This window comes from Cherax quadricarinatus, chromosome 84 (genome assembly GCF_038502225.1).
Source record: "Cherax quadricarinatus isolate ZL_2023a chromosome 84, ASM3850222v1, whole genome shotgun sequence".
In the NCBI taxonomy this organism is placed as follows: Eukaryota; Metazoa; Arthropoda; class Malacostraca; order Decapoda; family Parastacidae; genus Cherax; species Cherax quadricarinatus.
This window is the reverse complement of record NC_091375.1, coordinates 2762625-2779042: the sequence shown is the minus strand read 5'-3', so window position 1 is coordinate 2779042 and position 16418 is coordinate 2762625. Positions and strand designations below refer to the sequence as shown.

The following is a 16418-nucleotide window of genomic DNA, read 5'->3' as shown; positions in this document are numbered from 1 at the left end:
AGCAAACACTAGGACATATTTATTAGAAAATGTTTTAGTCCAGGGACATTGAATAAAAAAGGGTCAAGAATGATTGTTGTATATACAGTGGACCCCTGCGAATTCACAGTTCTGAATTCACAGCTTCAGTAATTCGCAGATTTTTCTTTAGAACCTTACTTGTTCGTGGAAATCCTAACAGATTTGCGGATTTTTTTTGTGACAATATATAATTTTTTGTGTGTTGTATGCATTTTAATGGTATCATTCATTATTGTTGAGTACCCATACATTTAACTTAACTTTTACTAAATTAAATTATTACCGTATATTTACCATACGTATACCAAAGAAAACGGGCTTGCATGAATTACAGTACATATGGGGGTAACATCGATATTTTACATTCTAGCACTGCGGGAGATGTATTAAGCTGAGTTTGAAATTAAATTAAAAGTGTTCTGGGGGCATATTTAGAGTTTAAACTATAAAAATAGGAATCTATAGGCATTTTTTAACCGCATCCAGAATTCACGGTTTTTCCAAATTCGCGGGTGGTCTTGGAACATAACCCCTGCAAATATGGGGAGACTACTGTACAGTCATTCTTGTCCCTTGTTTGTTAGAAATGGTCAAGGTTCCAGGATTGAGACACTTTCTAATATATGTGTTCTAATATTTGCTAACATCTCCATAGGGAAGTGGAGAAGAATCCTTCCTCCATAACCCATGTGTGTCATAAGAGGTGATCAAAATGCCAGAACCAAGGGGCTAGTAACTCCTGTATAAATTACTAAATGTAAAAAAGAAAACTTGTTTCATCTTTCTTGGGTCACACTGCTTTGGTGGGAGATGGCTGGCGTGTTAAATAAATTTTTGCTCACATGTCTTTTAAAATCACTTATTAAGTTTGATCTGAGGAAGGAAAGGTAGCTTTGATTATCTAGTCCTTTACCATCATGAAGTTGTGCATCCAGGACGAACCAAAACATCATCTAAATTTCATCTCTACAATGTAGGTTAACAGAACTGTTCCTGCCATGGTTTTGTGACTTATTCTTTACAATTTACCAGATCAGAATAACATGGTAAACATCTCTTGTATTGTAAGGTTAGTATACAAAATTTTGGAAAAGAAAAATGGCAGCATAGGGTTCAACATCTATGATACAATTTATTATAAGCACATGCTGGTGAAATCTTTTGTAATTTACATGGTGGCTGCACTGCGATAAATGTCCGCTACTGATGTATTGCACATCACTCTACTAAGTGAAAATAGATGCATGGAGATCTACCAAACTCAACAAAAGTCTGGGATGTTGTGTGTATGAAGAATATACAAAATTTTTCAGTCTGGATAAACAGGCCTGGTTTGAGATCAGGCCTGTTCTGAGACTAGGCCTCATCTCAAGACCAGTTTATGGGGGGTAATGACCTCCCTGAGTCATTAACAGATAGCTAGTTCTTGGTTTTCCACAGTGTCAAGAGATACCAGTATTATGTTAAAAGTGAGACTCAAATTCTTATTTCTGTTATTATATTAATATCTGGACAATTTCCAGACTTATGTATCTAAAAGCAAGTTTAGTAATGAGGAATCTGCACTAAGACTACTTCAGTGAGGCAGACAGTCAGGGGTATGTGGATGGTAAGTGCAAGAAACAAATGAACAAAGACAATCTACTAGTCCTCTACTTAGGACACTGGTAGTGGGCAAATTGTATAACACAGAACAGTTAGGAGTTAAAGGCACATATGCAAGAATATTACACCAAGGAACCCAAGCTAAACCATGAGTGGCGTGAGTTGCGTGCAGACTTCCTACTGGATGCGAGAGCCATCTTACTCTGGTTGTCCTGCGGTCTTAGTGTTCGTTCCAGAACTGTATTTATAGCCTGCATCCATCGTGATCTCTCATCCAACGTGGGAGCAGACATGACAAAGGTTCTCTCAGGAGTTGTGAGGGAGAAGGAGAAGTCATGATCCTTGCATCCTCTTGGGACTCCTTCCTGAATACTATAGTTATCATCCTTGTAACCCAGAAATATTTCTCCTCTAGGATAAGCATCCTGCAATAGTAAAACAATTGACATTTTGGGTACTGCACAATGACTATATGCACTGTCAGTGCAATAATTATTGCAGTATACTATTATCTAATTTATATGACTATAAACTATTTTCAGAAAATTTTCTACTACAGTACAATATTAGTGAGACAACTGGTATTGTACTGGTTTCCCTGAATCCTTTCACAAATGTTATTTTCCTCACACTATAACTAGACTTACTGTTCAACAGTAATTTATATTTTTCTTCCAGTGTGGTTTCTATACATCTTTATATAAGCTATAAGCAAGTCAAATTTGTCTCAGTACAAATCTGTCTAATGTCAAATTTGTCTCAGTACCTGGTCAGTACCTGACCAGCCAGTCTGTGGTTCATATATCAGTCTATGTGTGGCCAGCAGTAAAAGGCTGGTCGATTAGGCCCCGATCCACCATGAGGCCTGGTCACAAACTAGGCTGCAGGGACACTGACCCCCGAAACTAACCATACCACGGGCGGGGATAGAACCCGCGATCAGAGTCTCAAAACTCCAGACCGTTGCATTAGCCACTGGAGTTTTGAGACTCTCTGATCGTGGGTTCTATCCCTGCCTGTGGTATGGTTTGTTTGCAATCGTGTCATTACGATTTCGTGAGGCACCCCCGAAACTCTCTGTAGACATACTCCAGGCAACTACTGTAACCAAATTTATACATACTAACTTGTACAAAAAACTTATTTACAAATAACCTGCACTTAGGAGAGGAACCTTTTAATGTTATCACAGGCTTTAAGTTAATTTTGAAAATCATTCTCAAAATATTTTCCAAAAACAAAGGAGTAGGATAATAAAAGTATGATCCTATGGTAACCCAACTAGAGATACCCTATAAACCAGTCACCAGGAATTTATTACACACCAAACCACAGAATATGTGGGGTTTGAACCCATGGCAAGTGAATCCTAAAGCTCCAGGCCATGGGTTCAAACCCCACCCATTCCGTGATTTGTTCGCAATCGTGTTGCAAACAAACCACGGAATGCAGTGCTGCGGTGTTCCTTCTTTCTTATATGGTACTACAATTTCAAGAGTCATGGTGGCGGCTTTGAGAGGAAATTCATTACACGTAAAGATATTAAAGTTATGCTAAATATTACATACCATTGGACCTTCATGATACATGAGCTTACGATCATCAAGAATAAACCACCGTTTTCTGTAGGCATCTCTCTCACTGGGGCCTGTCTTTGAGAGCCAACCCTCAATAACGAAGTCATTGGTTAGGTATGGTACCAGCTGCAGGGTTAGAATTTAAGGTGATATATGAATAAAAAATAAAATACAGTAAAGTTAAATACTATAATATATACTTGTATATATTTTTTGGGGGGTCACCCTACCTTAGTGGGAGACAGCTAGTGTGGTAAAAAAAAAAGTGTAAGTAGCACCATACATTTTTTTTTTACATTGGCTATTTCCCATAAAGGAGGAGTGAACCAAAGAAGATAACATATTCACCATCACGAATAATTTATAATATATCCATGTCGTACATTCAAACTATGAACATGTAGTTATTTAATAAAACAATAAAGCTAAATCAGGAACAGTGTCATTATTTTGAAAGCAATCTCAGCTTTGTTTCATTCACACATCATGTTTTTCCCAACTGAATAACAGAACACAATGGTTCTAGTGACTTTTCTACTTTTCATCATTAATATTTTCCTACTTTTGCTCTCAGCACATAGCCTTAGCATAATTAACTAAAGTGTCCTAATGTGAAGCCACATTATGACACCTCTGTCCTTAACAATTTTTATTGCTTTAATATTTCCTTTCCAGTTAAGAAGGCCTGGTCCAAGACCAGATCACAGTGGTGATGATTCAAAGAACCATTAACAGACAACAGACATTGAACTTACTTCTTCAGCAGCAACACTGGGATATGCTACCATAAGCCAGTTTAACTTTATGCTTCTTATAGCCATGTACCACTGAATAATTGTTTCCCCGCTCTCATGGTATACGTAAATGTGTCGTGTAGAACCGTCGCACATATATGACAATTGGAGACCGTTGTCTTGGTTCATTTTGGCTGGGGCTAAGCACACATTCAATTCAGATAATGGTATTGTTGCTTTTGGCTCCTTTGAATTCTGAAGTGATCATAAAAGAACAATGTAGCGTTAGATAAGGTTTAGTAGATCTACAACTTGCATATGCATCGAGTTACATAAATCTACCGATGCCTCTAGCACTCCTCACAGCCCTTTGTACCTCTCCCTCTTGCTACCCTCTACCCCTGCACTATCCACTGCCTCACTGCACTCCATGACCTAATAATAATCCCTCTCCCTTCTGCTACCCAATGCCCCTGCATCCTTCCCTGCGCTGCTGCGCTGTATGACCCTTGTAGCTTTAGCGATTCTTTTTTATTATAATAATAATACATACACTCAAAAGTTAAAATTTCACAACTGCCAAGTTGTAGTACTACTACAAGCATGAACAAAAGATAACCATCATTTACAAAGTACTAATGTTTTGTATGCAAACAATTTGTTTCAAGCTTCAAAAACAAGTATTTCATTTATTCATAAATTGGAGAAATCTTGTATATATTGAAAATGGAGGACAGCTACAGTATTAAATAATTATTATGTTAATTTAAAGCCCTAAACCTGTAAGGGTTATACAGCACTGCATGACAAAGGGGAAAGATAACAACAGATACAATACTAATGGTCCCAGTACTGAAAGTTCTTCAGCTTCAGGCTACAAATACACTGACATTTGTATTACTATACAGTGTAACTTATTTATCATTATACTGGATATCAATACAGTATTCAACTACAGTAATTCACTTACAATAATAATTATTTTATTATTATTATTATTCCTCTTCAAGGGGGCTCCTTGGCATGGTGAAAAGGCTCTTGGTCTGAGGAATTAAACCTCTTGGTCTCCTTCCTCAGACCAAACATATTTACCCCCCAATGCCCCCTTCCCTATCCCATCCTCCCCATACCCCCCTTTCCCTTTCCTCCTCCCCTCCCCTATCCCCTTCCTTTGGGATTCTCCCCACAGAGATTCTAGTTCCTAGGTAGGGGGACAGATACCGTGGTCCATCCCATTCCGTTGGGGTCCTTGGCGATGGTGTAGTTTGCTGTGGAATCTGGATCACCTGGGGATGTCCCAATCCCTCTCCAGTCTCCTGGGTGGTGGCTTTGGGTGTCTTTCGGGTGATGGGCGTATCTTTGGAGGCTGCCCTTCGGATTCCGGAGGGGTGGTGGTCAAAGGAGGTATGCTTTGTGGCAGGTGTCCGGCTGCCCTCTCTTTTGTCCACCGAGGTGGCTTGGTAGATGTGAGGTTGCTATCCCAGATTTCTGGTTTACTGGCATGAAGGGTAGGGTATCACACAGGTTCCATGCTGCATCTGCACTACTTGTAGTGCTGAGGTCCTCTTGGGTGCGGAAGGGGATTTACGGCCCTTTCATTCCTCCTAGGAGCTATCCCTCCATGGTACCCCCTTTTTTTTTTTTCTTTTTTTCTAAAAAACAAAACAAAAACAAAAAAGTGACAAAACCATGGAGTCCCAAACCCATGAAACAGATCCCTCCTGGACCCCTTTCTGCTAGTGCACCTGTTCTGACCCTACCTCATTATCTGACCACTCTTTGAACATTTCTAATGCCCCTGTACTTCCTGCTGGTGCCGTTTCATCATCCACTCCAGGTACCGGGGTTCTGCCTTACTCCTTTGATACATCTGACCTCCGCACTTCTTTGACTGTGCTTCCGGCTTCTCCCTCTGCGGTGCGGCGATTTTCAGATCTCCCGCCCATCCCACATCGGACCAACTCCGCTCCCACACCTAAATACCCAAGACCATTACCTGATGATACTCCTTTGCTTCCTTCTCATTCTGCCCAGAAAAGACCAGCACAACACGCCCTTCCCTTACACGCTATGCTTCAAAATACACAGTGGACTAAGTTTCTTACTCTGTGACCGACTTCCTCTACTGCCTATCTTTCCAATCGTAGTATTGACAAAGCACTCTTACACAATGTTGGTAGAGATATATCCTTTCATGCTCTCGAGAGCGGTACACGCATCGTCATGGTCCAGAATGCTAGCAAAGCTCATGATCTTTCTCTCCTTACAACCATAGATGCTATTCCTGTAACTATTGAAAAACATCACTCTCTCAATTCTTGTAGTGGTACTGTCATTCTACTTCATACCATTGTCCAACAGAATTTCCAGGCATATGGTGATGACATTCTGGAACAGCTTGAGCTCCAAGACCTCCCAGTCCTCCAAGTAGACATTTATGTCCTCCCTGGCCGCAGGCAGAGACAGTACTCTTGCAATGTAGCTCGCTAAACTTTTGACTGCTGTGAGCTTCTGTCCTCGGTTTATATTGCAGGACACCGTTTACAAGTTTGAAAGGTGATCAATACACCACAACAGTGTAGAAACTGCTGGCATTTTGGTCATCCAGCGAAATATTGCAGGTCCATGGCTGAATGCCCAGTCTGTGGTGCTGACGACCATACCAACACATCTTGTAGTCTACCTCCCTCTTGCCTTAACTGTCATGAGGCTCACCCATCTTACTCTCACTGTTGCCAAGTTTACTTAAATGAGTGAGAAATCCGTTGCCTCAAAAGGCAGAAGGCTTCCCATGTGGTATGGCAGTCTCTCATTTATGCCTCCAGGGAAGACTTTCTGTATTTCTTATTCTCAAATTACTGAATGCCCTCCTACCTCTGGGGTCCCAGCTTCTGCAGCCTCCTCTGTGGTCACCCCTTTCACAGTCACCTCTATCTCTAATTCTTTTGCTGTCCTGGACTCAGAGGTCCCTACCTCGACACCTCATTCTGTTCTAACCTCTTCCTCTTCTCACTCACGAGTTTCTGTGTCTACAAAACCACGTACAACACCTCCCCATCACCCCTCTACTTCTCCTAAGTCCAAAAAATCCCTACTCTTAAAATCTCCTTTAACCCCTCCTTCACTTCTACTTACACATTTTTCCTTTCCAGTCTCTGTACCTGGTTCTTCACCTCTAACTGGCTCTGTTACGAGTGTGGAGGTTCATCCTCCCCCTCATACAGTACCTTCCTCCCCTGTCCTCTCCCAAGCTCCTTTCTCTTCTGCCCCCTCCCAGATTGCTTCCTCTTCTGTCCCCTCCCAAGCTTCTTCTCCAGTTCCCTCTACCCTTTCGTCCCTCCCTACTTTGGTACAGTCCATTATCGCCCCGATCACTGCTCACCCTCCTCCTTCCCCTTCAATATCATCCCACATACAACGTCCTTGTCCTCTAAAACACTCGAAGCTATCTCTGAATATATTGAGGAGACTAGACCATTGATGGACACTGATCTTCCTCCTTTTCACTCTTCTCCATCTGCATAACTCCTTTCTTCACAACATCCCAATTCTTCGCTGCTTGAACATTTTCCGCTGCCTCCACATGTGGACTTTTCTAACCTTTCTAGTCCATAGATACCTCTACCTTCAGATGTCTTGTATCTTTCTCTTCACAAATCATGGCTTATTTACAGTGGAATATCTGTGGCCTCAGAGGTAACCGGAGTGAGCTTCAGGTGTTGCTCTTCCAGTTTTCTCGTTTATGTTTGTTTACAAGAGCCCAAATTACAGTCTGCCATTATCCATCCCATCTTGGGCTATGATTCATTATATTCATTGGATCCTTTTCCCGATGGAACCTTTAATGAAAGTGCACTTCTTATAAACACCGGTATTCCATATCATCAGCTCTTTGTTTATACTCCACTGCATTACACTGCAACCTGTATCCACTGGAGCAAGTGGTATAAAATCTGTTCTTTGTATCTCTCTCCTTCTCGGGCATTATCTATCCCAGATGTTACATTTCTGGTTTCCTTACTGCCACCACTTCTTTTACTTGGTGATTTTAATGCCCACCATTTCCTCTTGGGGGGGTCTCACTGTGATTACCGCGGCATTCGGTTGGAGGCTTTTCTCGCTTCTCTCCCCCTCCATGTTTTAAATACATACAGGTACTTCCACCCATTTTGATCCTCGTACTCATTCTCTCTCTTGCATCAATCTCTTGGTTTGCTCTTCCTCAACTGTACTGGACTTCACCTGGTCTGTCCTGCTGGACTTGCATGACAGCGATCATTTTCCAATCATCCTTACTTCTCCTTTGTATTCACTACCTCCTCATAGCCCACGCTGGCAGTTTGACCAAGCGAATTGGGACCTTTACTCGTGTCAAACTGCTTTTAGTGAGAATCCTTCTTCGTCCTCCATTGATGAGATTTTACACCTCTTCTTGACCTCAGTTTTAACCGCAGCTTCACATTCTATTCCCCAAACCTCGGGCAGGCATTCTCAGAAGTGCATGCCTTGGTGGTCTTCTGCTTGTGCTTGGGCAGTATGTTTGAAACGCGCTACATGGGGCACATACCAGTACAATGGAACCACAGAGAGACTCCACGATTTTAAGCAGAAGAAAGCGGTCATTTGCCATGTCATCCGTGATGCTAAACTAGCTTGCAAGATTATGCTTATACCGTCACTTCGGCTTCCTCTATGAGTCCAGTCTGGAAAAAAGTATGGAAATTGAGTGGTAAATACTCTCCTGATCCAGCTCCTGTTCTTCAGGTTGCTGGTGTCGCTATTGCAAACCCTCTTGACACTGCCACCAAAATTGGTAATCATCTTGTCCGTATCTCTCAGGGGCTTCATCTATGCCCCTCGTTTCTTTCTTCCAAGTCTACCACAGAGTTAGAGCTCTTAAACTTTTCTTCTATCAGAGAAGAATCTTATGTGCCTTTCACACTTCTGAAACTGGAGGCAACACTCTCCGCCTGCCGATCATTGGCAGCTGGGCCTGACAGCATTCATATTTGTATGCTACAGCATTTACATCAGTCAGCCCTTGCTGTCCTCTTACGACTCTTTAATCTTATTTGGTCACAAGTTCTTCCACAGCTGTGGAAATCTGCCATTGTTTTCCCTTTTGCAAACTGGGTACTACAGGATATGATGCCTCCCACTATCATCCCACTGCTCTTACCAGTGCAGTTTGCAAGGTGATGGTATGTCTGGTAAATAGACATTTGATGTGGTATTTAGAGATGCACAATAGTCTCTCCACTTGTCAATGTGGTTTTAGTAAGGTCCATTCTACCATTGACCCCTTACTATGCTTGGATACGTATGTTCGTAATGCCTTTGCCAATAACTACTCAGTTATCGCCATCTTTTTTGACCTTGAGAAGGCATATGACACAACTTGGAGGTATAATATCTTGGCCCAGGCCCACTCCTTAGGCCTCTGAGGCTATCTACCATTTTTCCTTAAGAACTTTTTAACTGAGAGACATTTCCGTGTTCGGATTAATAATATGCTCTCCCCAGACTTTGTCCAAGCTGAAGGTGGCCCCCAGGGATGTGTTCTGAGCACAACACTTTTTCTCCTTGCTATATATGATCTGGCATCTATTCTTCCATCCAATATTTGATCATCACTCTATGTTGATGATTTTGCTATAGCTTGTGCAGGCATTGACTGTTACCTCAATGCAGTCTCTCTCCAGCATGCTGTTAACCATGTTTCCAGTTGGGCCACTACTCATGGGTTTAAATTTTCTAGTACTAAAACTCACCAAATTACTTTCACTAGATGTTCTCTCATCTCTCATCATCCACTGTACCTATATGGCTCACGTATCCCAGAATGTAATATGGTCAAATTTTTCGGCCTTCTGTTTGACCATAGGTTATCTGGAAACCTCACGTTACCTCTCTGAAGGCAATTTGCCATAGCCAGCTGAACCTCCTTAAAACCCTCACTCATCTTTCATACGGGGCTGATCATAGAACTCTCCTTCGGCTACATTCAGCCCTAATTTTATTGAAACTCGATTATGGCGACCAGTTACATTCAGTGGCCTCTCCTGCAACTCCTATTAGCCTTAATCCCATACATCACCAGGGATTACGTTTATGCCTTGGTGCTTTTCACTCTTCACCAGTTGAAAGCCTTTATGCAGAGGCGAATATTCCAGTCTTGACCGATCGCCGTGATGCTTATTGCCTTCACTGTTATGTTCACTCTCATGACCTCCACAATCCTTCCATATACATGTATAGGATAGTCACTGATGTTAGTAGACATTCTTTATTTGTTCGTTGCCCCTGTTTACTCCGTCCCTTTTCTTTTCTACATTCGCTCTTGTCTTCTCTTCATTTACCACCTTTCTATGTTCATGTAGCATCTCACTTTTCCCTACCCCCTTGGGAAGTTCCAATGGTTCGTGTTTTTTCTTTCCCACTGCCATGCGCGAAAGTCCAACTGCCTATGGAGGCTTCTTGCTCTCTTTTTCTTAACCACTTCCGATCTCATTCTCATGCCATCGCAGTGTACACCAGTGATTCCAAGTCTTCTGACGGCTTTGAATTTGCAGCAGTGTTTCCAGACAGCGTCGTGTGAGGGCATTTATTATCCTTTGCTAGCATTTTTACGGCTGAATTGTATGCCATTCTTGTACCACTTATCTGTATTGCATCTATGCCTGTGTCACCATTTGTGGTAGTTTCAGACTCCCATAGTGCTTTTCAGGCTATAAGAAAATTTGATACATCTCATCCCCAGGTTCTTCATATCTAACTTTGGTTATGCCATATCTCTAGCAAGCACAAAGATATTGTTTTTTGTTGGGTCCCCAGTCATGTCGACACACAGGGCAATGAACAGGCAGACACTGCTGCACGATCAGCAGTACATGACCTCCCAGTTTCATATAGAGGTGTTCCCTTCACAGACTATTTTGCTGTAATTGCTACCCATCTTCTCACCCATTGGCAATGTTTGACTGATATACTACATAACAAATTACATTCTAATAAACGAAGTGTGGGTTTCTGGCTGTCTTTTTGTCATTATTGTCGAGGATGGGAGACTACTCTCTCCCGTCTTCACATCTGCCACATTTGTCTTACTCATGGATATCTCATGGAGAGGTGCCCTGTTCCACTCTGTGAAAATTGTCAGGTTCCAGTTTCTGTTAGCCATATTCTGTTGGACTGCTCACTATCAACGAGCACGCAGAATTTACCTCCAACGTCGTCGCTGCTCTACTCTGTACTCCACGACCTAATAATAATCCCTCTCCCTCTTGCTACCCAATACCCCTGCACCTTTCCCTGCCCTGCTGCACTGTATGACCCTTGTAGGTTTAGCACTTAATAATAAAATATTATTATTATTATTATTATTATTATAATATTCATGGAGAAGAGCAAAACTCATGATGGACATACATCAGTAAGGGAACAGAAGAGGTGGAAATATAGAAATCAGGTTTGATTTGAGGAAAGGGAGAATAACTAATCCCTTGGAACACAAACCCTTCATCATCATCATCACCAAGGCATTCCCCCCTCCCCCATTTGAAGGGTTACACTGTAAAGCTGAATAAATAATACCTCATTGCCAACAGTAAAAGCGAACTCACCATCCGAACACTGGTACAGAAAATAGTGCTTTTAAATGCTTTCTACACAGTCAAAAATAATAAATAATATGCTTAACTTAAAACAAATTTGCATTTTTTTTACATACAAATGCTAATGTATATTGTTTATAGCCTTTTTATATGAGTTAACCTTTAATGGCCCTTATGTAACTGATGATCCTTATACCAGATAAGCTTATTTGGTTATACTGTACGTATGTATGAGGGTTTGTCTCCTAACAACAATACTGTGCAGAAATAAAACACAAATACAAAATCTGCACTAACCTCTTTACTATAATATTTTAAAGATTTGTCAGATATTACAAATTTACGGGGAAAATATTTGTTTTCATCTCTGGCTTTTTTCATGAGGGTTCCTTCCATTGAATTATTCGTGATGTACGTCTGCTTGTCAACACTCATGAACTCCTGCCGCTCGTACTTTGCACGTATCCATTGTTCCAGCAATACTCTGCAATGTATATGCATCGTGACAAAGAAGCTTGTAAGACCATTATATATAAAATAAATAAAGGTAAAGTGCTGTTAAACATTTTTACACTTGAAAATAAAATATAGTAGTCCTTTGCTTTATCAGGGATGGTTTATGCAAATTTGCTTTTATATGACATCCCATTTCTTTGAGAAATTTCCTTTGTACAATAGGAGTTCACCCCATACTACTGTCTCAGTGCGGTTCACAACGTAATAAAGATTTCAATAATGGAGAGTTTGAGGATGGTAACATTTCCGAATCAATTCAGGAAAACTGTTTAGTCGAACTTGAGTCCTTGATGTGGGAAGTACAGTGCCTGCACTCTAAAGAAGGAATGAAGTTGTTGCAGTTGAGAGGGGTATCTGAATTGTGATGTCAGCATATTTCTGGCAAGATAGTGAGTACGTGAATGACAGTGAATGCCTTTCCTCTTTTTTGGGGTCACTTGACCTTGGCGGGAGATGGCTGGTGTGTTAAAAAAAAAAAAGAATATGACTGTGATTACTGCAGCTCCCATAGGTCTGGAATAGGTCTACTGAATAAAGTGAGAAACACCTGTATGTTGGATGCACCACACTGGTGATAAATTTTGATGTATCTGAATAGTGCTAGATGCTACCTGAATTCATCTCACCTATGACAACATTCTTCAGTAATACAAAATATGATACTTGACCATATCATTATTATTATTACTGATATTCATAGGGAAGCAGCAAACCCATAGATGTCATAGAGTACCTAGGAAATTGGAGGTAATCCTGTTTGATCCAAGGAAGGGGGAAGGTAACTCTAATCCCTTGGACCGAGACCCTTAACCAGCATCAGTAACCCCCTCTCCCCCATACTTCAATGATACTGTACTGACACTACCATATACCCCTGAAGTGGTTTATTCACATCACAAAAACTGAAACTGGTGAAGGACTCTTGATCCAAGGAAATGGAGCTACCCTCCCCTTTCTTTGATCAAACCTAATTACCTCCCATTCCCAGGTGTGATATGTCCCTTACAGATTTATAGCTTTCACATGACAGTGGAACCTCGGCTTACAAGTTTAATCCATTCTGTGACCTTGCTCGTATCCCGATCTGCTCGTATGGTGAGTCAGTTTTCCTCATTTAAATTAATTGAATTGCCATTAATCTGTTCCAGCGGAATTCCTGCTCTCGGGAGGCAGGACAAAAATACTTCAATATAACGCTAATATCAACTTTACGCCTTATTTATCTATCAATTCATCTAATACAGTGGACCATCCCTTTTTGTCTTTACCATAATTTGTTTCAGAGAGTCCAACGAAATGTGAAATCGACTAAAACCGGAACCATTTTCCCCGTAAGAGATAATGTAAATCCAATTACGTAATCCGTTTCAGACATCCAAAAGTATAAACAAAAAATACATTTTATAGAGAAGAACTATATTCCATGGCTTATTTATCTATCACAATTCATCTAATATGACATAATAAACAATATTAATAACACAGAAACACGATATATACTCTAGAATGAATAAAATATGTCATTACATATGTGAGGAGTAAGTGGTGCTAATGTTGTTGTTGGGTTTATAAGGGCCACTGAAAGAAGCCATATATATTAGTGGTAATGTAGGCAGCAGCAGAAGCCACCAACACTATTCACACAAACAATGTACGTAATTTATATATAAGAAATATTTACACTTTAATTTATAAATAAGAAATATTTACACTTACTGTACCTTGGAGATGCTGGCATTGGTTCAGGGTGATGGAAGATAGGCAGGGCAGCGTATGTTTGTCAGTGGCCCTACGCCTCCAATAACATTGAAGGAGTCAGTTTCGTGTCGTCCTTTTTCTATCGTTTAATCGCTCAACTTATTTGCTACACTGTTAATGCTGTTAGCACCAGCCAGCGATAACGCTGGCTGGTGCTATAGCCTTTATCAACTCCTGCTGCTTAAGTATCGCACATATCATAGAATCACTGAATCACTGAAGAAGGTACATTCTCCCATCTCTCTTCCTCCTCCACTTTGGTATGTACAGTGGACCCTCGACCAGCGATGGCATCGATTAACGATAAATCTGACTAGCGATACATTTTATCGCAAAAATTTTGCCTCGATTAGCGCTAAAAAAACTCGACCAACACTATTCATTCTGTCTGAGACGCGTCCACTTCTGGCCAGTGTTCACAAGCCAGCCAGCCACCGCGGTCGCTTCCAAGCATACAATCGGAACATTTCATATTATCACAGCCTTTTTAGTGATTGCATCTGCAAAATAAGTCACCATGGGCCCCAAGAAAGCTTCTAGTGCCAACCCTACAGCAAAAAGGGTGAGAATTACTATGGATATGAAGAAAGAGATCATTGCTAAGTATGAAAGTGGGGTGCATGTCTCCGAGCTGGCCAGGCTGTACACAAAACCCCAATCAACCATCGCTACTATTGTGGCCAAGAAAACGGCAATCAAGGAAGCTGTTCATGCCAAAGGTGCAACTATGTTTTCGAAACTGAGATCGCAAGTGATAGAAGATGTTGAGAGACTGTTATTGGTATGGATAAACGAAAAACAGATAGCAGGAGATAGCATCTCTCAAGCGATCATACGTGAAAAGGCTAGGAAGTTGCATGACGATTTAATTAGAAAAATGCCAGCAACTAGTGGTGATGTAAGTGAATTTAAGGCCAGCAAAGGTTGGTTTGAGAGATTTAAGAATCGTAGTGGCATACATAGTGTGATAAGGCATGGTGAGGCTGCCAGTTTGGACCAAAAAGCAGCTGAAAAATATGTGCAGGAATTCAAGGAGTACATAGACAGTGAAGGACTGAAACCTGAACAAGTGTTTAATGGTGACACTGACAATGTTGCGAAACACTTTAGGAATGTCATAAAGGAACGGGAGGTACAGGCCTCTATGGGCAGATATGTTGTGCGACAGAGGTCCAGTGACTCTCAAGCTGGTCCTAGTGGCATTAAAAGAAGAAGGGAAGTAACCCCGAAAAAGGACTTGCCATCTCAAGTCCTAATGGAAGGGGATTCCCCTTCTAAACACTAAGACCATCAACACACTCCCCTCTTCCCATCCCATCAATCATCACCAGATCTTCAATAAAGGTAAGTGTCATGTAACTGTGCATGTCTTCTTCAGTTTGTGTGTATTAAAATTAATATTTCATGTGTTAAAAAATTTTTTTTTCAATACTTTTAGGTGTCTTGCATGGATTAATTTTATTTCCATTATTTCTTATGGGGAAAATTAACTTGACTAACGATGAGCTCTCAGGAACGGATTAATAGCGTTAGTCGAGGGTCCACTGTACTTAGCTACAAGTTTTTTCTTGAATTCTATCGTGTTTCTCACCTTCTTTATCAACGGGCTGGCACTAGCAGCTTTCTTTGGGCCCATGGTGGCTTATTTAGCAGTCATAAAGAATAAACAAGTGCAAAAAAAAAAAATGAATTATTACGAAATGTTTCCTATGGGCTCGAAGGATAACGTTCACTCGCCCATAAACAAAGTGACACTGCCTCCTCAGAATGCGTGTGTGGGAGGTTGTGTGCGTGGTATACTCAGACATGTACCGTACCACTGACAAGAACGAAGGAAAGCAATGGAAACAGAGCCAATATTTTTACTGTACCACCAACGAGAATGGAGGAAAGCAACGAAAACGGAGCCAATAATTTTGCAGAAAAAATCGGCGATAATGGAAATGAGTGAAAACAGAGCCCAACGAAAAGGGAGGGTCCACTGTGTGATATAATAAACATTACAATTAACATAGAAACATGATATATACTCTAGAATGAATAAAATAGGCCATAATATGGCGAGTGGTGGCGGCAGTGGCCATTCCTTCTTCCTCTCTGACTGTATCTTCCCATGCTTTCATTATAAGAGAAAACTGAGTGTTTGTGAGGCTTAACTGCACTAGTTTCATAAATAAGAAATATTGTATAAAAACATAATAGAGGATGTAAAGAAATAAAGTGGTTTTACAAAGTGTACGTACGCTGGTGAAGATGGAAGTGGAGAGTGGAAGATAAGCTACTTGCAACTAGCTCCTACTGCCACCCCCTCGCTTGTTTATCTATGATTTCGTGCTGTAATTCCATGGACATCATCCTCTGTTTCTTCTCAGCACTGTCCTTTGCACTTACTTTCTTAGGACCCATTGTTAGAAAAAAGAAATTTGCCAATAACAACACGAGAAATGCTTCCACGGTGACATAAACACATTGCACAGCTCAGCTGATGTGGAGTTGGCTGTGCCACCTAGTGGTGAGGTTCTGAAACTCGCTCATTATTATTATTATTATTATTATTGTTATTATTAATTTAGGGAACTGGAGCACAGATCCAA

At 40.9% G+C, this 16418-nt stretch overlaps 1 protein-coding gene across 6 annotated transcripts in view; it reads right to left on the bottom strand.

Annotated features, from left to right (window-relative positions):
- The window catches only part of LOC128704236 (arf-GAP with dual PH domain-containing protein 1), an 86299-nt gene that overhangs the window by 30245 nt on the left and 39636 nt on the right, over positions 1-16418 (bottom strand). For all 6 annotated transcript variants that reach the window (XM_070102939.1, XM_053799279.2, XM_053799280.2 and 3 more), the window contains exons 4-7: positions 11848-12034; positions 3959-4192; positions 3195-3329; positions 1829-2051 (exon numbers count right to left, since the gene is read on the bottom strand). In XM_070102939.1, coding sequence (XP_069959040.1) covers positions 1829-2051; positions 3195-3329; positions 3959-4192; positions 11848-12034 — 779 coding nt within the window. The remainder of the gene's footprint in view (positions 1-1828; positions 2052-3194; positions 3330-3958; positions 4193-11847; positions 12035-16418) is intronic.